The following is a 22,252-nucleotide window of genomic DNA, read 5'->3' on the forward strand; positions in this document are numbered from 1 at the left end:
CCCTTTAATGCCCCGCAGGCTGGGACTTGTGGTTCTCCAAGTCCCAGCTTGCGGGGGAGGCTTGCTGGGACTCATAGTTCCACAGTTTAAAACAATAGTTTATTCATCTATTTTTTTACACCAGTATCAGCCCGATGCCCACCACCCAGGGGCATCGAGGACAGCACCAGGCTTCAGCCTGGTCAGGTAAGTCCTGGAGGGGGGGACTCCTTTATTGGGGGGGTCCCCACTCCCCCAGGACCCCTGGCCAGGCTGACTGGTCGGTAGGGTTAATGTTTTGGCTGCGGGACCTTATATAATAAGTGTCCCCCGGCTGTGGCATTACCCTGCTGGCTGGTTTGGCCTGGGGCTGGTTCTTAAAATACGGGGGACCCCTAGTCATTTTGTCCCCCGTATTTTGGGAACCAGCCCCGGACCTGGAGCCTGGGGCTGGTTGTTAAAAATCGGGGAACCCCTATTTGTCGGGTTCCCTGATTTTTAGTTACCGGACCCGGCTCTTTCAGCCTGGTGCTGGTTACAGCTGTGGGGGGGACCCCACGCCGTTTTTTTTTGTATTTATTTATTTTTTTTCATTTTTTTTACACCTTGCAGCCTGCACGGATCTGACTGATCCGTGCAGACTGCCTCTACTAATTCGTATTAGCAGCCGTATATACGGCCAGCTAATACGAATTACTATGACATCGGAGGGTTACAAAAGCAGTCGTATATGACTGCTTTGTAAATCCCCCTCCGGAACACGACTTTGCATACGACTGAAACAGTCGTATGCAGGGGTGTGGTATATTACTCTGACAGTCGGGATTTCGACAGTCAGTACTCCGATGACGGAATCCCGACTGCACAGGGTGGGGAGCGCAATGAAGCCCCTTGCGGGCACGGTGGCAAGCTGCGCTTGCCACCTATTTTATTCTCCCTCTATGGGGGTTGTGGACCCCCACAAGGGAGCAGTCGGGATTCCGACGTCGGAGGAATGACTGTCGGAATCCCGACTGTCGGGGAGCCGTCCGGCACCCGTATGCAGTCGTAGGAAAAATACTAATACGAAAAACTAGGTTTTTCATATTAGTAAATTTCCCCCATAGTATCAGTCAGTCATCTTACCTTTTCTCTGGGAGTAAAGCAGGATCCCACCGAGGATGAGCATAACGACCAGCCCAGTGAGAGAACGGATGATCACAAGAAGATACAATCCTATATGAGGTGGCTCAAATTCTGTAACAGATTATATCAAATACAATCCAGTGAGATGGCTGTGATAGCTTCCTTAAGGAAAGTTAAGGCCCACTTTGAGCTGAAAGCCGCTCAAAACAGCAAGTTTGATCAGCTTTCAGCTCAAAGCCGCCCAGTGTGTATGCCCCGGGGATGAGCGGTGAGCGCTGCTGCGCGCTCCCGCAACATCGCCGGGGAAGCAGCTCATCTGCTGGTAATGCCAGCAGATGAGCGGCATTGAGGACGGCTTTGCTTAGCGTTGCACTATGCAACGCCGTCCTCCCCCCCTCCATCGGCGCCGGGCAGGGGGAAAGCCGCTCAGTGTGTATGCACTGAGCGGCTTTCCCCCCAGCGATGAAAACAATCATCGCTGTCCATACATGCTGGGCATAGTCACCCTGTGTGTATGGACCTTAAGAGAAATACTGATTATGTGTAACCAAATGTATTAATACCCACAAGGAAGACCCAAGTAAGAGCTGACAAATGTGTTTTCTGGGGACAAGTTTATTTTCAGAAATAGGCCCCAGAGTGAGACCAATAACTATGTATTGGGACGGATCTTATTTGGGGATGGCTCTAGGGATTTTTAATAATGGTGCATTGTCAAGTGCCTAGCGCATGGGTCAGTACCTAGCGCATGGGTCAGTACCTAGCGCATGGGTCAGTATCTAGCGCATGGGTCAGTACCTAGCGCATGGGTCAGTACCTAGCGCATAAGTCAGTACCTTGCGCATGGGTCAGTGCCTAGCGCATGGGTCAGTACCTAGCACATGGGTCAGTACCTAGCACATGGGTCAGTGCCTAGTGTATGGGTCAGTGCCTAGTGTATGGGTCAGTACCTAGTGCATGGGCCAGTATCTAGCGCATGGGTCAGTGCCTAGTGTATGGGTCAGTACCTAGCACATGGGTCAGTACCTAGCACATGGGTCAGTGCCTAGTGTATGGGTCAGTGCCTAGTGTATGGGTCAGTACCTAGTGCATGGGTCAGTATCTAGCGCATGGGTCAGTGCCTAGTGTATGGGTCAGTACCTAGCGCATGGGTCAGTACCTAGTGTATGGGTTAGTGCCTAGTGTATGGGTCAGTACCTAGTGCATGGGCCAGTATCTAGCGCATGGGTCAGTGCCTAGTGTATGGGTCAGTACCTAGCGCATGGGTCAGTACCTAGTGTATGGGTTAGTGCCTAGTGTATGGGTCAGTACCTAGTGTATGGGTCAGTATCTAACGCATGGGTCAGTACCTAGCACATGGGTCAGTACCTAGCGCATGGGTCAGTACCTAGCACATGGGTCAGTACCTAGTGTATGGGTCAGTATCTAGCACATGGGTCAGTACCTAGCACATGGGTCAGTACCTAGTGTATGGGTCAGTACCTAGCGCATGGGTCAGTGTTTAGCGCATGGGTCAGCACCTAGCACATGGGTCAGTACCTAGTGTATGGGTCAGTACCTAGCGCATGGGTCAGTGTTTAGCGCATGGGTCAGCACCTAGCACATGGGTCAGTACCTAGTGTATGGGTCAGTATCTAGCACATGGGTCAGTACCTAGCACATGGGTCAGTACCTAGCACATGGGTCAGTACCTAGCGCATGGGTCAGTACCTAGCACATGGGTCAGTACCTAGCACATGGGTCAGTGCCTAGTGTATGGGTCAGTACCTAGCACATGGGTCAGTGCCTAGTGTATGGGTCAGTACCTAGCACATGGGTCAGTACCTAGCACATGGGTCAGTACCTAGCACATGGGTCAGTGCCTAGCGCATGGGTCAGTACATAGTACATGGTCAGACATGGGGCAGTACCTAGTGCATGGGGCAGTATCTAGCGCATGGGTCAGTACCTAGCGCATGGGTCAGTACCTAGCACATGGGTCAGTACCTAGCACATGGGTCAGTACCTAGCACATGGGTCAGTGCCTAGTGTATGGGTCAGTACCTAGCACATGGGTCAGTACCTAGCACATGGGTCAGTACATAGTACATGGTCAGACATGGGGCAGTACCTAGCGCATGGGGCAGTATCTAGCGCATGGGGCAGTACCTAGCGCATGGGTCAGTACCTAGCACATGGGTCAGTACCTAGCACATGGGTCAGTACCTAGCACATGGGTCAGTGCCTAGCGCATGGGTCAGTACATAGTACATGGGTCAGTACCTAGCACATGGGTCAGTACCTAGCACATGGGTCAGTACCTAGCGCATGGGTCAGTACATAGTACATGGTCAGACATGGGTCAGTACCTAGCACATGGGTCAGTGCCTAGCGCATGGGTCAGTACATAGTACATGGTCAGACATGGGGCAGTACCTAGCGCATGGGGCAGTATCTAGCGCATGCACCAATGCATCTCAGGCTCATCCCAACTTGTGGCTGAATGATCACAGCTGCCCGGTAACAGTGTGGCCAGTACTGTAGGCTAGTGTTCTGAGGGTGTGCCCTGGGTGTGGTTGTACACACACAGATCCATCTGATTGCAGGCAGAGCTCCTGCACCAGGAATATGGCTGGTACATGTGCACTGACGGTGACAGCTGTATCCACAAGCAGATGAGTAGCGACTGTGATCTGATGCTTTGGGCACGGTGTCTTGCTGCGCTTGGCACACTATTTCATTCTCCCACCGCGCCCTAGTTGATGGTAGGGCATGAAATACCGCATGTCGGCACATGTCATTTCGACATGGACACCGAGATGTACCACCCCCCTAGCATGGCTCGCTACGCTCAGCACTCTATTTAAGCCCTTCCTGCATGTCGACCTAATGCTTGTCTACCTACTTGCTGGTGACCCAATGACCGTATCCCCCGCTACTGCCCCGGCATCGCTGCTGTTTGCATAAAACAGAAGACAGCAGCAGAGACTGTATGTGGCCCATTGCCAACCTATGGACTAATCACATGAGGTATGGGCTCCCTTTGATGTAAATGGGTCCCGGGTTACCCGTTTACACTGCCCCTTGATACAGGTCTTCAATCCGGAGCATTTCCTGGGCTGTATTGTCAGATCTTTGGACCCTGGTCCATTTACACTAAGGCTGACCCAGGTCACCCCAGCATTATCCCCAGAAATAGAGTCAGTGTAAAAGGTGTATTAATCATAGGATCATATCTGTACACTACAAATACATCTATTATAAACAGCGGCTGCTCCAACTTCAGTACAGGAGGGGGGCTGCTGCTGACGGCAATGCCGCCCCCCCCCCCCCCTCCACTGCCGCCTCTTGTCTCCACTGGGTGTTTGGGTGATTTTGGTTATCCGGGCGTTGGGTGTTTGTGCGATTGGCAGGGGAGCATTTGTGCTCACATGGGGAGATCGACATGTTTGTGGGGGAGCCATGACGGGCACACACCTACATGTCAGTGGCATGCACAGAAATCTCCGGGGGAGCCCACGCTGGCAGCACAGCTCAGCCTGGATAATTTCCCAGCATAACATCAAAGTCGACATATTTACTGAAATCTTAAGATAAATCTTTGTCCAAATGTGCTCTTTGCGTAAAATGTTTTGTCCAGGACTGACGGGAAGTTCTAATGGAAATCTTAATATCACAGATCTTTCTAGTGTATGGCATACTTGCCGACTTTTGAATTTGCCTCTCCAGGAGAAGCCCGAAGAGGACAGCTGACTCTCCTGGTCGGGGGGCAGGGACAAGGCTGATGACTCAAAGCCCCACCCCCTATCCATGCAAACTCCGCCATTCGTGGGTCCGCAAGTAGGGAGCGGGGCTTTGAGTCATCAGCCTTGTCCCCGCCCCTTGACCAGAAGATTCAGCTGTCCTCTCCGGGCTTCTCACTCAGAACTGTTGAACCGAATAGCTACGCAAGATACGACTTTGAAGATGATGAAAAAAGTAAGTTAATACATAAATTCACAAGTTAGCTGGGAATAAGCCACAACAATTGCGGAGCTCTGCGGGGCATGCGGGAGACTTGCCCACCTTCCCGGGGGGGCCGCGAGGGGGACCTGATTTTCGGGAGCCTCCCGGCCCTTCCGGTAGGGTAGGCAAGTATGGTGTATGGGCACCTTAACATCTGCTATATACTGTAGGTGCGTGTAAATTTTGAATACTGCTTCTATGGAACGTTTATAAGCATGAACCCATCTATCAGCCATGTGTATGAAGGTGGATCACATACAGCACATCCATTATAACTATATCATTAACTTATACCTATTATCAGTAATTGTATTGTTACCTCTTATGATCAGTCTGGTTCCTTCTCCACGTGCAGCTATTTCCATAGGATCTGTGTTATTACTTCTGCACACCTTGAGCACCAGAAAGCAGTAGTAGGTGGCATTGTCTTTTCTCTGCACCCCCTGTATGCGGAGGTCTGCTAATCCCTGTATCTCTGTTCTTCCCCTATACCTGGGATGGACCATTTCCTGGTAGGGGTGGTAGGCGTAGGGGCCACTTGGGCTGGTTACTCTCCAATAAGCACTGACCCACAGGACGTCTCTGTCTCTGTAATATCTGTATGAGCAGCTGAGAGTCACAGAACCTTTTGTGTCAGCTGTGATGCTATTTGGCTGCTGTACAGTAAAATATGATGAGGACGGTGAATCTAGAAAGATAAAATATGACATAGAACAATAACAGAGGTAAAAAACAACAGCATTCAATGAATGTTCAGAATAAGTGGTCAGTATATAACATCATTAATTTAATGGGCAGTATTCAATGAGGATAATTCGCCCTGTTTCACGGCGAATTTGTGCTATTTTCGCGTTGGAAGGTGATTTTTTGGGTCAGAAAGCGAATCACCGTGCACTTCTCGACGTCTTTCTAAGTGATTTTCGCTGTGTCACCGTGTAGCAAATCGCCATCTTTTCATGGTGAAGTGGAAAGTGAACTTTTAAAATAAAGTTGTTGTTGTTGTTTTACATTTGGTGTAAAAAAATCAGGAATTGTATTCTGTGAAGGGGCATGTGCTTATTGCACATGAATATATATTTAATTTAAAAAAAATATTTTTTTTACACAGAGCAGCCAGCAGGGGGCAAGGAGCAGAGATACGCTCATTACATATTCATTTATTCACTGCTCCCGATCATTACATATGCACGATCGGAAGAAGTGCATATTTGGTCCCCTGCTGGCTCTCCTGGGGGGCAGCTTGTGCTGCCTGGCTCCCGGGGAGCCCACCTCCCCCCCAGATACGTTCTGGGGCAGGCAGGGAGACTTCCATCTCCCTGCCTGCCACCGTCCTACGCCGCAGGGGTTCACACTCGCCGTCAGGGGCAGCGAGCCCCTGCGACGTTGAATAGGGGGATAGCAGGGCGACAGCGAGGCTCCGAAACACGGCGACCGTGCAGCGAATCCTAAACAGAATTCGCTGCACGCCGTGAATATTTTCATTGAATACTGCCCAATATCTGAGATGAAGTGATCTGCGAATTCCACAACAGTGGGTGTGACAGATTTGCACTTTAAGGCCCACTGATTTGCCAATAAAGTGCTGGATTCAAGTTGAGTCCCTAAGCAGCATAAATTCGCTGCTTACCGAGCCCTATAACGCCAACTTCTGGGCGAGCAAATGGATGTTTAGCAGGGGACCTGACATTTTTGTGGGCACTCCCAGGAAATGTTGGGCTTAGGGTTACCACCTTTGTGTTGAGAGATTCCAGACAGTGGCCCGCCCTTTGACACACCCACAGTCCACCCATTGAACCGCCCCCAGCTCCGCCCCTTGACCCGTCTTATGTTTTTTTTTAACCTTTGCTTCAAGTCTTTTCTTGATTTTGCACACCGTAATGCCACTTACCCATTATACCACACACCGCGTTACATGTTATGCCACACACCACGATGCCCATTACATGTTATGCCACACACCGCGATGCCCATTACATGTTATGCCACACACTGCAATGCCCATTACACATTATGCCACACACACCATTATTCCCATTACATGTTATGTCTGGAATTTAAAAAAAAGGGATAACATGGACAGTGCGTACCAAAATTTACACCGTAATGCCTATCAATGTCACACACCCATTATATATTATACCACATGCCATAATGCACATTACACGCCATGCCAGGGCTAATTATTTTTCTCTTTAAACAGGGCGGCGAAGGCGCGCGCGCCGAAAATTTACACCGTAATACTTATTACATGTCACACAACCATTACATATTATACCACATGCCATAATGCCCATTACACAGTATACCAAACACCATAAGGCCCATTACACATTATGCCACACCCTAATGGCCATTACATGTTATGCCAAATATCATAATGCCCATTACACATTATCCCAAACACCGTTATCCCCATTACACATTATGCCACCCACTGTGATGCCCATTACATGCACCACACACCTTAATGCCTATTAGATATTATGCCATATAAGTATTGCTTACCTACATGTTAATTGATAGTGTTTCATGCTCGATGCCAGGGCCTTCATGCTCAATGCCACTGGGTGCAAATGCATATTGCCCAGGGGGAGTGCATGTGTCTGTTGCCAAGGGGGAGAACAAATGCCTGTTGCCAAGGAGGAGTTTAATTAATGCTCATTGCCAAGGGGGAATATAATTAATGCTTGTTGCCAAGGGGGGAAATATTATTAATGCTCATTGCCAGGGGGGGGGGGGGGTGTATTATTAATGCTCATTGCCAAGGGGGGGGGATTATTAATTCTCATTGCCAAGGGGGGGGGGGACATGATTAATGCTCATTGCCAAGGGGAGGGGGGGGGGGATATTATTTATGCTCATTGCCAAGGGGGGGATATTATTAATGCTCTTTGCCAAGGGGGGAATATTATAAATGCTCATTGCCAAGGGGGGGATATTATTAATGCTCATTGCCAATGGGGGGGGAATATTACTAATGCTAGTTGCCAAGGGGGGGGATATTATTAATACTCGTTGACAAGGGGGGGGGATATTATTAATGCTCATTGCCTGGGGGGGATATTATTAATTCTCATTGCCAAGGGGGAGTTTCAGCAGGCGGCACACAGGTAACAGGATTGTAGTCTAACACCGCGCTTACCCGTGATGCTATAGTGTGTTGTGGCGCTGCTACTGTATACTTAAAGGGTGTCCCAACCCCTTTACGTTGTAGATAATGAAAAAATTATGTACAGCGCTGCCAAACAGTGTGTGCTTTGTCAGAGATATGGAGTCCCTGTAATGAGGTCTGTATGTGCAGTAAACGTTGTGCTGCTACAGAGTATATTATGGCAAAAAATGTTTATTGAAAATGTATCTGTTACATATAAACGGGACTATGTAAAAACCGGACCGGACTACACTCCGGACCGCCGGACAGGACATCAAAATCTGCAGTCCGGAGCTTGTAGGGTCCGTTCTAGGGGTGTCCTGTCCAGGGGGTGTCTTGTCCGGGGGGGTCCCTGTGATAGCTATCACCAGGGACATGGGGGAGGGGAGATTACAGCCTCCCCGTGTGGTCCGGACCGTCCGGCTTTTGCTACATGCCCGGACCATACAGGGAGACTTTATTCTACCCCTCCTCCTCTACCTGGTGACAGGTGTGACAGGCAGCCCCCCGGACAGGACACCCCCGGACAGGACACCCCCCAAAATGCAGAGTTTGTCCAGTTCGGGGGTTTTGTCCTGGTCCGGTTTTCACCCATACCCCATATAAACAGTGGTAACTTTCACTGGTGCAAAAGGATAATAATGTCTCAATTTCAATAGGCTGAGTATGTGCTGTATAAATAATCAGTCCGCTTGTAAAGAGGTAACCCCTAAGCTGTGGTGAGTCCTGGGAAGGGGGTCTGGCGTCCTAGTTGCCCCAATATAGGAGTACTGTAGGTACCTTAATACTCTCTCACACTGTTTGCTTGGGCTGGACTCAGTCCCTCGACGTATAATCAGTCCCCCGACGCGTCTGCGTCCAGGTGCCGAGCAGACAAGTTGGCGGTCCTGCATGCCGGCACCACAGACCGCCTGCTATACGAGGCGTAACTCCCGGGCAGAAGCTCCTGCGACAGAGCACTACCCAGGAGCGCTCTCAAGTGTCGGCTGTGTGTGCCCGATTCTTTAGTGTGGGGGGAGACTGTGGGCTGATCTGTGGTGCTGCCAGTGCACAGTGGGTGCGTGCCACTGCATCTAGGGTACCGCAGAAAGTGTGAGTGTGGGTGTGTGGTAGTCCCATGGCATACAGTGTACAGTGTTATCGGCAGGCAGGTAACAGCCCGGCTATATCAGAGCACCGCCCGGTACACGGGGAGATAGCCGCTGCGCGGACCTGACTGCTTGCTGGCTATTTCAAATCTCGCGCCATCCCCCGGTTCAGCAGCCAATCAGGAGCCACCACTCCTGATTGGCTGCTGAACCGCGAGATTTGAAATAGCCGATGAGCAGCCAGGTCTGCGCAGCGGCTATCTCCCCGTGCAGGGGTATAACTAGAAGTCTGTGGGCCCCATAGCAAAATACTGAACTGGCCCGCCCACCACTCCATTGCTGTCACTACAATGGACGGTGAAGACCATAGTAAGGGGAGTGAGAGACAAAGAGGGTCTTGGGGAAAGAGAGATAAAAAGTGAGGCAAGAAAGAGCAGGAAAGAGGGGTGGTCAGGGAGAAAAAGAAGGCTTCATGAGAAAAAAAAGAGAGAGAGAGAGAGAGAAAGAATAGCATCATATGGCGGTACAGACTGAGAGGAGGCTTACCTTCCATGGGTCTGCCAAGAACAGTCTACTCCTTCCTCTCCTTGATGGTGTGGCTCAGAGCAGTGACATCAGTGGTTCCTCCTCCATCCAGGTATCGTCTCCTCTTCCTGATTTCCCCCACCACCCCAGAGAGGCTCCAGGCAGCAGCAGGGGGTCCTTTCCCCCTCCTCCACCAAGAAACATGGGCCCCATAGCAGTTGCATCCCCTGCACCCTGAGTAGCTATGCCACTGTCCCCATGTCCCGACTCAGACCCACCACCCGGCGCATCTCCTAACCTCTAATCACTAGTGGCAGCGCGGTTCAGGGACATTGTATAGTCCGGGAACGCCAACCGTCTGGACTCCGGAAACCTCGCTTAATTACCGGACTGTCCGGAGTAATCCCGGAAGGGTGGTAACCCTAGTTGGGCTCCCCCATGTGCCATTCCCATGACTGCCTCCTTCTCACCCCCCCCCCACCTGTATGAACGCCACGGCAACTGTGCTAGTCACCGAAGGCATCCGCACAGCGGCCCTGCACATGCGCATATTAGAAAATACACATGCGTAGAGCGAAAACATCGGTGACCAATCGTTACTCAATCAGGCCCTAAGTGTGGTAGATTGTAGCATTAGTTTATGAAACTGATTACGATAGACACCATAGAAACACAGAGGGGGAAATTTACTAAGCCAAATATGGATGAAATATTCATATTTAGAGCCCAAATAGGCACCCTGAAGTGTGAAATGGCCCCCACAATTGTTAACGCCACCCGACGATCAACGTCAACCCGAAGCGTGGCGAGCGTAGCGAGCCCGCGCGGGGCGGCGGTACGCGTCCTACGACCTTTTCATACCCCCACTATTCACATCGGCGCGGAGTTGAGAATAGAAAGTGTGGCGAGCGCAGCGAGCCACCGAGCCTGGAGCGTGGCGAGCGGTATTTATGCCAAAAATACCGCAAATTGGGTACTTGTGTATTATCTGGGCTCCCGATTTTTTCATTGCATGCCACTACTTAAGGCATGCAATGCAATGCAATGCAATGCGATATTTCATTGTAAAGACCTGATTTCTAATTCTATAGTCAACCATGGGTGATTTCATACCCCCACTATCCAACTACGCATGGAGTCGATTTTATATAGTGTGGTGAGCGCAGCGAGCCACCGAGCCCCGCGAGGGGACGCGGATTACTTTACATGCATTCTGCGTGCGCTCGCCACGCTTCGGGCTGCGCTCGCCACACTATATAAAATCAACTCCATGCGTAGTTGGATAGTGGGGGTATGAAATCACCCATGGGTGACTATACATTTAAAAATTGGGTCTTTACAATGAAAAATCGCATTGCATTGCATTGCATGCTTTACAATGAAAAATCGCATTGCATTGCATGCCTTAAGTAGTGGCATGCAATGCGATGCGATGCAATGAAAAAATCGGGCGCTCAGATATTACACAAGTACCGCAATGTCAGGGCTCGCGCGGGTAGTGCCGGCGCTAGCCCGGCAGTTCCCCTGCAGCACGTCCCAGCCATTGCTAGGCAGCCGGGACGCCCTCGCATCACTGGACACGGCCGCGTCATCAGGCCTCGACATCCGGCAGACGCCGCCGTGCGTCCAGGTCCGCCTCCTCAGTCTCTTCCCCCACGGCCGCAGCGGTTGCCTAGGCTCAGCCGTCCACCCACCTGATCAGCCGCAGCTGCTCACCATTGGCCGGCTCTCTATTTAAACCTTTTCACCGGGACACTCAGACGCCGGTTATAGTTCTGACCTTGCGTTCTGAGTGTTCCTGGTTCCTGGCTGTCTAGTCCTGCTCGTGCCTGTCTGTGGATTTTCCAGATGCAGCATCCAGCATACCCATCAGCCTCCTGGCTACTATCTTGTTCCCTCCTGGCCTCGGTGGATGAGTTGTCCACACTTAAGACCTGCCTGTAGCGGAGTGGGGCGGACCTAATTCGCCCTTCAGCCGAGACGGGCCCAGGTGAAGACTAGCCCTGCATTTGTCCATCGACTCCAGGTGGAGGCAACAGAGTTAGGGTTGGTGAGGACACCCGTGTCCATAACATTTGGGGAGGAAACCCGTGCGCATAACATTATAACCGGCCGAAAACTTAGCCCAGTTTCTTTACTATCATGGATCCTGCGCAGCAGGCCGCCGGCCATGCTCTGGTAGGACAGATGCATTCACTTACACAAAAGCTTCAGGAGCTTACACTCCGGGTCAACACACAAGAGGAGCGGGTCCATGGTGTCGTGTCTGCTTCTAGAAACCCTGAGCCTAGACTTAGTCTCCCAGATCGTTTTTCTGGGGATCGCTCACATTTCTATAACTTTAGAGAGGCCTGTAAATTATATTTTAAGCTCCGGCCGGTCTCATCTGGTTCTGAGTCCCAACGTGTGGGCATAATTATTTCCCTCCTCCAGGGGGATCCACAGACCTGGGCGTTCGGCCTCCCAGCTGGAGATGTAGCTCTTTCCTCCGTTGACTTTTTTTTTTCTGCTATGGGTCTGTTGTATGATGACCCTGATTGGTCCGCCTCTGCCGAAGCTAATCTTCGGGCACTTCGGCAGGGTCAGTGTACTGCAGAGGGCTATTGTACTCAGTTCAGGAGATGGGCGACTGATTCAGGGTGGAATGACCCGGCACTGCGCAGTCAATTCAGAATTGGGTTGTCTGATGGTCTTAAGGACGCCTTGGTTCATTATCCCTCTCCCACATCTCTGGATGAGATCATGCAGCTAGCCATCAAGGTAGACCGACGTTTTCGTGAACGTCAGAGGGAGAGGGAGTCGGGGGTGTTTTCCTCTCACCCTTCCGGGAATATTCCGGAGATCTTGGGTGAAGAGCCTATGCAGATTGGGGCCACTCGCCTTTCCGCCTCCGAAAAGAACCGTAGGAGGCTTGTGTCTCTACTGCGGAGGCCAGGGTCATCGTGCTGTGGCCTGCCCTCTTAAGGCGGGAAAAGACAGGGCCTAGGTGACTTCGGGGGAGTGCACTTAGTCCTAACTTGTTTTTCCCCCCTTGATTCCATCTTACTTAGTGTCACCCTCTCCATTGGAAAGCAGGTGTCGGAGGTTTCTGCCTTTTTGGATTGTGGGGCGGCCGGCAATTTTATTGACGCCACCCTTGTCAAGTCCTTAGGGCTCGATCCCATTCCCCTTGAGGGGAACCTCTCCGTTTGTGGGTTAGATGGTCTCCCACTCTCCAACGGCAGTATTTCGTCACGCACTCCTTCCCTTTGGTTGTCTATTGGAGCCCTTCACTCCGAAAAAATGTATTTTTTATTTTTTCATTGTCCTTTTGCTCCTCTTGTCTTGGGCCTACCTTGGTTAAAGAAACACAACCCCAACATAGATTGGGTCTCGGGGGAGATCACTCGGTGGGGGTCCTCGTGTGCGGACAACTGTCTCTCTCTTCCTCTCCGAGCCTCACACCCTGTCCTTTCAGCTTTACCTCTTCCCTACCGGGATTATTCTGATGTTTTCTCCAAGAAGGAAGCAGAGACATTGCCCCCTCACCGCTCTAGGCTGCCCAAGGGACGTTTATATGCCCTGTCGGTCCCAGAATCCCAGGCTATAGATAAGTACATGAAAGAAAGCCTTGAGAAGGGTTTCATTCGCCCATCTAAGTCTCCTGTGGGGGCGGGAGTTTTTTTTGTGGAGAAAAAGGATGGGTCCTTACGCCCTTGTATAGACTACCGGGCTCTGAATCAAATCACAATAAAAAATTCCTACCCGTTAACCCTCATTTCGGTCTTGTTCGATCAAATCCGGGAAGCGGTCGTGTTTTCTAAGATTGATTTGAGGGGAGCGTATAACCTCATAAGAATCCGCCATGGGGACGAGTGGAAGACGGCGTTCAATACCCACACTGGCCACTACGAATAACTGGTGATGCCGTTCGGGTTGGCCAACGCCCCCGCAGTCTTCCAATACCTCATTAACGAAGTACTCAGGCCTTTTTTAGGGTTATTTGCTGTAGTCTATCTGGACGACATTTTAATTTTTTCCAAAAATCTTTCAGAACATCGACAACATGTCTGCATGGTTCTCCAAAAACTACGGGAGAATCACTTGTACGCCAAGTTGGAAAAGTGTGAGTTCGAAGTGTCCCAGATTTCTTTCCTGGGGTATGTCATCACCTCGAAGGGGTTTTCTATGGATCCTTGTAAAGTACAAGCTATTCTTTCCTGGGCTCGCCCCAACAATCTCAAAGCGGTTCAAAGATTCTTAGGATTCTCAAATTTTTACCACAAGTTTATCCACTCCTTTTCAGATATTGTCGCCCCCATTGTCGAGTTAACCCGCAAGGGAGCAGATCCCAAAGATTGGTCCCGCCAGGCCATTGAGTCCTTCGAGAAGCTGAAGAGGGCTTTCTGTTTGGCCCCCATTCTTCGCCATCCTGATCCCAGAATTCCATTTCTGGTCGAAGTAGACGCTTCCGATGTTGGGGCCGGTGCAGTTCTCTCTCAGGAAGACGTCCATGAACACAAGATTCATCCTTGTGCCTATTTTTCTCATAAATTCTCTTCGGCAGAAAGGAATTACGACGTTGGCAATAGGGAACTTATGGCCATAAAATGGGCATTTGAGGAATGGCGTCATTGGCTTAAGGGAGCAGAACATCTAATCACGGTAATCACAGATCACAAAAACCTGGCGTACATCGAATCGGCCAAACGACTAAACCCACGTCAAGCACGCTGGGCTCTGTTTTTTGCCAGGTTCCGATTCGTTATAACCTTTAGACCAGGTCCCAAGAACATCAAATCTGACGCACTTTCTCGTAGCTTTCAGACCACTCAAGGTGCCAGACTAGACCCATTGTCCCGTCTTCTTTTATTATTGCTGATCTTACCCAAGAATTAGCAGCACACGTCCTCGCTTCTCAGTCCTCTGCTCACCGGTTGACACCGCAGGATCGGCTTTTTGTCCCCAAGAGTTTACGAGAGTTGGTCCTCAAGGATTTTCATTCTAGTAGGCTGGCTGGACATACAGGTACCACCAAGACTCTTGAACACTTGTCCAGAGCAGTCTGGTGGCCCACCATGAAACAGGACGTGACTCGCTTTGTTTCTTCTAGTCAGATTTGTGCCCGGCACAAGTCCTCTCGATTATCACCGGAGAGACCATGGTCCCATATTTCTATGGATTTCATCGTCGACCTTCCCCCTTCGGCCCACTTCACCACCATTTGGGTCACGGTCGATCGATTTAGCAAAATGGCACAGTTTATACCATTGCGCAAGCTTCCCACTGCCAGGGAGTTAGCCCAACTGTTCATTACTCACATTTTTAGACTTCATGGTCTTCCCAGGGACATAGTTTCGGACAGGGGGTCTCAGTTTGTGGCCAGGTTTTGGAGAAGCCTTTGTTCCAGCCTGGGGATTCAGCTCAGTTTGTCCTCTGGGTATCACCCACAATTCAATGGACAAACCGAAAGGACCAACCAGGCCTTAGAGCAATATTTACGCTGCTTTGTATCCAAGTGTCAGAGCAATTGGGCAGAGCTGGTACCTTTAGCCGAGTTTTCTTATAACGCTTACCATGTGTCATCCAAAAGGTCGCCTTTTCTCTGTAATTTTGGGTTTCATCCTAAATGTAATTCCTTCGACATTCCCATGAATGCAGCTCAGTCTTCCTCCTCTGCAGTCTCCCTGCTCAGAGAGTCTTGGAAGAAGGTTCATCTCGCCCTTAAACAGTCCTCTGCACGGTCCAAAGGTTTTTTCGATAGACACAGGAGGCAATGTTTGTTTAGGATTGGTCAAAAGGTTTGGTTGTCAACTCGGAACATCAAGCTTCGTCAGAGGTGTCCGAAACTGGGCCCCAAATTCATTGGACCATTCCTCATTATTGAACAAATTAACCCAGTAGCGTTCAGGTTGCAGTTACCCAGGTCTTTGAGAATTAATAATGTCTTCCATTGCTCGCTTTTCAAGCCAGTCTCTACACTTTTTCACCCGAAGCAGCGCGGTAAACCAGTCCTTGTCAAGGGCCATAAGGAATTTGTGGTAGAACGCATTTTAGATTCCAAGGTCATTCGGGGACAGCTTAAGTTTCTAGTTCATTGGCAGGGCTTTGGGGATGAAGAGTGGTCTTGGGTTCCTGACAGGTTGTTACACGCTCCCAGGTTAAGGGCGGAATTTTTCAACAGATTCCCTTTGAAGCCTGGCAGTAAGGGTTCAGTGACCCCTCCTCAAGGGGGGGGTACTGTCAGGGCTCGCGCGGGTAGTGCCGTCCAGGTCCGCCTCTTCAGTCTCTTCCCCCACGGCCGCAGCAGTTGCATAGCCGACGGTGGACGCCAGGCAACCAGGCGGAAGGGGAAGACTCCGGCTCAGCCGTCCGCCCACCTGATCAGCCGCAGCTGCTCACCATTGGCCGGCTCTCTATTTAAACCTTTTGACTGGGACACTCAGACCTTATAGTTCTGACCTTGCGTTCTGAGTGTTCCCGGTTCCTGGCTGTCTAGTCCTGCTCGTGCCTGTCTGTGGATTTTCCAGCTGCAGCATCCAGCATACCCATCCGCCTCCTGGCTACTATCCTGGTGGGAGCCTACCTGGTCAGCAGCGGTCACAGTTCTCAGATAAGTTGGGATTTCTCCCTTACCTTCTTGCTCTGAGATCACTGTGCGTTTATATATTTTGTGTCATCTTCTTAGTGTATTGTTACACCTGAATTCCAAGGTATTACCCCGTGGGGTCTACACTTGTTATTCTGATATTGTGTCACCATAGTGTATTGTTACACCTGTACCCCCCTGGGTCCACTAGTATTCTTTTCTTATTGTGTCAACTCATGTGTATTGTTACATTCACTGGTAAACGTATTACCCCAGAAGTTTCCTAGTCACGGGGCGTTCCTCACATCCGCCCTTAGGGCTGGGTTGTCCTCACCGGTTGGTTCAGTTAGCTTTACCCTTGTTCCCTCCTGGCCTCGGTGGATGAGTTGTCCACACTTAAGACCTGCCTGTAGCGGAGTGGGGCGGACCTAATTCGCCCTTCAGCCGAGACGGGCCCAGGTGAAGACTAGCCCTGCATTTGTCCATCGACTCCAGGTGGAGGCAACAGAGTTAGGGTTGGTGAGGACACCTGTGTCCATAACATTTGGGGAGGACACCCGTGTGCATAACACGCAATCTGTATAATAGGAATCACCATTCAAAAGAATGGTGATTCCTAATTTACTAAGAGGCCATATTGAAAATACTGCCAGTTATTTGTGGGATACGGTTGCTAATTGGCGGTAAAATATTGTTATGAGCCACAGAGTGGCTCATTCCTGTTTTGGAATTTTGTTATGTATTTTCATGTTCTGTGTTTTGTTTGTATGTTCCCTCTGGATTTAGCCTTCCGGGTTTTGCTTTAGTCACTTGTCCTTGTATCTATGGGATTGCAGCCTGTGCAGCACAGCTGCTCCAATTAGACCTGTAGCTTGGGTGTTCTGTCAGGCTGCTCAGGTGTGGCTTGTGTGCTCATTAGCGGGCTTTATAGTCTGTTCACACCAGCACTGGGTGCTGGTTATAGAGTCTGATTTCAGTCTTGTTCCTGGGTCACAGTCCTGAGAGATCCTGTCTGTACAGTGTTGATTCCTGTCCTGCAGCCTGTGTAGTCCTTTCCTGCAGAGTTCTGTCATCGTCCTGTCATTTGGTTGTGGAGCTGCAGCTTGGTGTCCCTGCCGTGCTGAGCCGTGTCACTACAGCTGTCTCGTCTGTCTGTCAGGGAGCTGCAGTCCACATAGGACAACTTGGCCACACTCATTTAATCCGGTATCACCTTCTGGCATTGTTGCCTTTGTACTTCTCTTCCTTATGTCGAGTCTGTCAGTCCCTGAGTTATAGTCTGTTTTGTATTGTTAGTTGTTTCAGTAAGTTTTCCTCTTATCACCTCACGGTCTCCACTGGTGCTTTGTCTTAAACATAAGTCCATGCTGCAACAGAGTCTGGGCGGACCTAATTCGCCCTTACAGCCGGGGCGGTTACAGGTGGGACAGTTGTGGCTAAGTTGTGGGACAGTTGTGGCTAAATCACCACTAGTTACAGCTTCACAGTTTGTTTGTAATACCGGCTTCCTTACAAATACGCCTGGAAAATACACCTAATTTTCCATGCGTATTTGGCTTTGGCCTGATGCGTGCAGGCTGCAGTGTAAAAAAGAAATAGAAAAATAAATAATAATAAAAAAAACGGGGTGGGGTCCCTCCCCCACAGCCGTAAGCAGCCCCAGGCTCAAAGAGCCGGTCCTGGTTTTAAAAAATCAGGGAACCAAACAATTAGGGGTTCCCAAAATACGGGGGTGCTGGAGAGGCCACAGCACGGGAGGTATGTCCAGTTGGGGGGGGGGGGGGGTAGGGTTACCACCTAGTCCCTTTAATTCCGGACACATGTTAATTACACAGGTTCTGTGGCAGTTTAAAATCAGGTGAAGTGGAGTCTTGAAGTCAGCCAGCCACAGAACCTGTGTAATTAATATGTGTCCGGAATTAAAGGGACTAGGTGGTAACCCTAGGGGGGGGGGGGGGAATTATCAGTGTACAGGGCCCCAAGGTTTCTGTTTCCGGCCGTCCTTGGATTACTTCAGGACTGTCAGATGGATGGAGGTAGACCTACCTATGTGCCAAGATAGGTAAGTATCCAGCGGCGGATTGGGGACTAAAGGTGGCCCTGGAAAATTTCTGGAAGTGGCCTCATGTGGGCTGTACCAAATAAAAAAAATAGGCGGAGCACAGTAGAGAAACAGACAGACCCACAAAGTAGAGAAACTTATACACATTACATCACACAGGAGAGATGTTAATATACGTTACACTACACAGTAGAGCCAAATATACATGTTATGCCACAGTAGAGCTGCTTATACACACAACACAATGGTAGAGTCCCGTATACAGAGTCGCTATTACCCATTTTACCACAGTACAGTACTGGTGCAAAAAATTTATATTTGCATGTCACACATATATGGAATATGTGACACACAAATATACCTTTTTTTGCACCAGTTCCCAAGTGCCTTGGCTTTGGCCAGGGTCTGGTACAAGGGCGTAACTACCATAGGTGCAGTTGCTATGGGGCCCAGAGCTTAGAGGGGCCCACTTAGCCTGTCAAAGTATCATGTGCTGTATACATTTTTCAGCATTAGGTGATAAATAGGGGCCCTTACAAACATTTGCTATGGGGCCCACATGTATCTAGTTACGCCACTGGTCTGGTATATACCTAAAAACACAGAAAAATTTAGGGATTTCCTAACATAAAATCAGTTTCAGATTCTTTTTATACATAGTATAAAGAAACCATATTATATGTTACTCAACTTGTGTTCCCTACCTCCCGTGTCCGGAATGCAGGCAAAATCCCAACCGGGTCAAAATACCTAATGGGTCATAAAACCGACAAGGACAAAATCCCGACATTTAAATTCCCGATAGGGTCAAAATACCGATATATAGAATGTACAGGTGAAAAAGTCAACATGACTTTCCGTCGACAGGTCGCAAGGACCACATGGGTTTTTCACTGTTTTTTGACCCGACATGTGCCGACAGGCGGTATTTCATGCCCTGCCATCCACTAGGGCGTGGTGGGAGCGCAGCACCACGAGCGAAGCGAGGGGCTGCGGTTCACTTCCAACTGTATTCATGTCGGCATTCGGGTAAAAAAAACAGTGAAAAAACCCATGTCGACCTCGCGACCTGTTGACGCAAAGTCATGTTGACTTTTTCACCTGTACATTCTATATGTCAGTATTTTGACCTTGTCTGGATTTTAAATGTCTGGATTTTAAATGTCGGGATTTTAAATGTCGGGATTTTATCCTTGTCGGTATTATGACCCATTCGGGATTTTGACCCTGTCAGGGTTTTGACTGTCGGGATTTCATACCGAATCCCCGTGTCCATCATCCTCTTCCTCATACATTATCTGTTTTATTCCCCTTTTCTCCCCCCCCCCCAAACCTTAATGTGACATCCCCCCCCCCCAAACCTTAATGTGACATTCCCCCTCCCCCCCCCAAAGCTTAATGTGACACTCTCCCTCTCCCCCCAAACCTTAATGTGACACTCTCCACCTTTAGCAGAACTTGCCTGGTCTCTGCTCAAGGGATGGCCATCAACGATTCAAAATCATCGATGGTTCATGGCCGATGTTGAATACTTTTGCCATCGATGGGGGAAAACCAGATGGTTTCCCTCCATCGATGGAATAGCAAAACAATGTTTTTTTTTTTTTTTTTTTCAAAGTGTCGGAACACTGAGCATAGCTTCACCCCCGCCACCCGTGATGCCCCACCCTGTGTTTTTGATTTGCCCACAGGCCAATCATTCAAACACAATGGATGACCATCAATATGTAAAAATATCGATGGTCATCCATTGCATAGTTAAGCACTATTGATGGTCAGTTGCAGAATTGCCATCAATGGCAACCATCAATGGCAACGATGGCCATCCCTACTCTGCTCCTGTGGGTGGCTGTACTGTGGCTGCTGCTGCTCTTTTCCTTACTGCTGGGCTGAGGCTGAACAGGGCTCCTCCAGTGTGCACCATGTGACTTTCTGTTTAGATCAGGAAGCTGGGGACAAACTGAGGCGACGCTGCCTGACTGTTATCTGACAGGGGCAGCTCATAGAGGAGAGGGAAGGAGCAGGTAGGGGGATTCTGCTGGGCACAGTATCTAGATGTGGCTGTACCAATGACCTATACAGAACTGGACACAGTATCTAGATGAGGCCGGTACCAGTGACCTATACAGAACTGGACACAGTATCTAGATGAGGCCGCACCAGTGACCTATACAGAACTGGACACAGTATCTAGATGAGGATGCACCAGTGACCTATACAGAACTGGTCACAGTATCTAGATGAGGCCGCACCAGTGACCTATACAGAACTGGACACAGTATCTAGATGAGGCCGTACCAATGACCTATACAGAACTGGACACAGTATCTAGATGAGGCCGGTACCAGTGACCTATACAGAACTGGACACAGTATCTAGATGAGGCCGGTACCAGTGACCTATACAGAACTGGGCACAGTATCTAGATGAGGCCGCACCAGTGACCTATACAGAACTGGGCACAGTATCTAGATGAGGCCGTACCAGTGTCCTATACAGAACTGGGCACAGTATCTAGATGAGGCCGTACCAGTGACCTATACAGAACTGGACACAGTATCTAGACGAAGCCGCACCAGTGACCTATACAGAACTGGGCTCCGTATTCTAGATGAGGCCGTACTAATGAATTATACAGAACTGGGCACAGTATTCTAGATGAGGCCGCACCAGTGACCTATACAGAACTGGGCACAGTATCTAGATGAGGCCGCACAAGTGACCTGTAGAGAACTGGACACAGTATCTAGATGAGGCCGCACCAGTGACCTATACAGAACTGGACACAGTATCTAGATGAGGCCGCACCAGTGACCTATACAGAACTGGGCACAGTATCTAGATGAGGCCACACCAGTGACCTATACAGAACTGGGCACAGTATCTAGATGAGGCAGCACCAGTGACCTATACAGAACTGGACACAGTATCTAGATGAGACCGCACCAGTGACCTATACAGAACTGAGCACAGTTTCTAGATGAGGCCGCACCAGTGACCTATACAGAACCGGGCACAGTATCTAGATGAGGCCGCACCAGTGACCTATACAGAACTGGGCACAGTATTTAGATGAGGCCGCACCAGTGACCTATACAGAACTGGGCACAGTAACTAGATGAGGCCGCACCAGTGACCTATACAGAACTGGGCACAGTAACTAGATGAGGCCGCACCAGTGACCTACACAGAACTGGGCACAGTAACTAGATGAGGCCGCACCAGTGACCTATACAAAACTGGACATAGTATCTAGATGAGGCCATACCAATGACCTATACAGAACTGGACACAATATTAGATGAGGCTGTACCAATGACCTATAAAGAACTGGACATAGTATCTAGATGAGGTCGTACCAATGACCTTTACAAGGGCATTATTACTTTTTTCTTTCTGTTGCTGATTCCTCTCCCGATGCAACCAAGCACCTTCCTCATTGCTTTCTTAAATTGCTTACCTGCCTTTAACCCCATCCGTGGCAATCCCGGACATTTTCCAGGCTATGCTTCAGTACTTACACTGGCATTTCCAAAAAATTGCTTACTGTCTACCCATAGGTGTGCGCACATTGAGTGTTAGGGGTGCACAGGCACCCCCTAATGCTGTGCCCACCCTTATGAACACCTCTCTGCCACTAGCAATGCCAGCAATACCTTTAACCAAAGACTTTTGCTTTTTAGAAATGTATTCCATTTAAAGTAGCGCCCATCAATCAATAATGTGTGTTTGCATTGTTAATTGTACTAGACCATTGTCATATCACTACA

The 22,252-nt window shown here is 49.6% G+C and overlaps 1 protein-coding gene across 3 annotated transcripts in view; it reads right to left on the reverse strand.

Moving 5' to 3' along the window:
• The window catches only part of LOC146075865 (uncharacterized), a 90,881-nt gene that overhangs the window by 23,377 nt on the left and 45,252 nt on the right, over positions 1-22,252 (reverse strand). For all 3 annotated transcript variants that reach the window (XR_014473643.1, XM_083185531.1, XM_083185530.1), the window contains exons 4-5: positions 5,408-5,776; positions 1,105-1,215 (exon numbers count right to left, since the gene is read on the reverse strand). Coding sequence is in view for 2 of the 3 variants with exons in the window: in XM_083185531.1 (XP_083041657.1) it covers positions 1,105-1,215; positions 5,408-5,776 (480 nt within the window). In the remaining variant the exon portion in view is untranslated. The remainder of the gene's footprint in view (positions 1-1,104; positions 1,216-5,407; positions 5,777-22,252) is intronic.

Source organism: Crinia signifera, chromosome 4 (genome assembly GCF_055691185.1).
Source record: "Crinia signifera chromosome 4, ASM5569118v1, whole genome shotgun sequence".
NCBI lineage: Eukaryota > Metazoa > Chordata > Amphibia > Anura > Myobatrachidae > Crinia > Crinia signifera.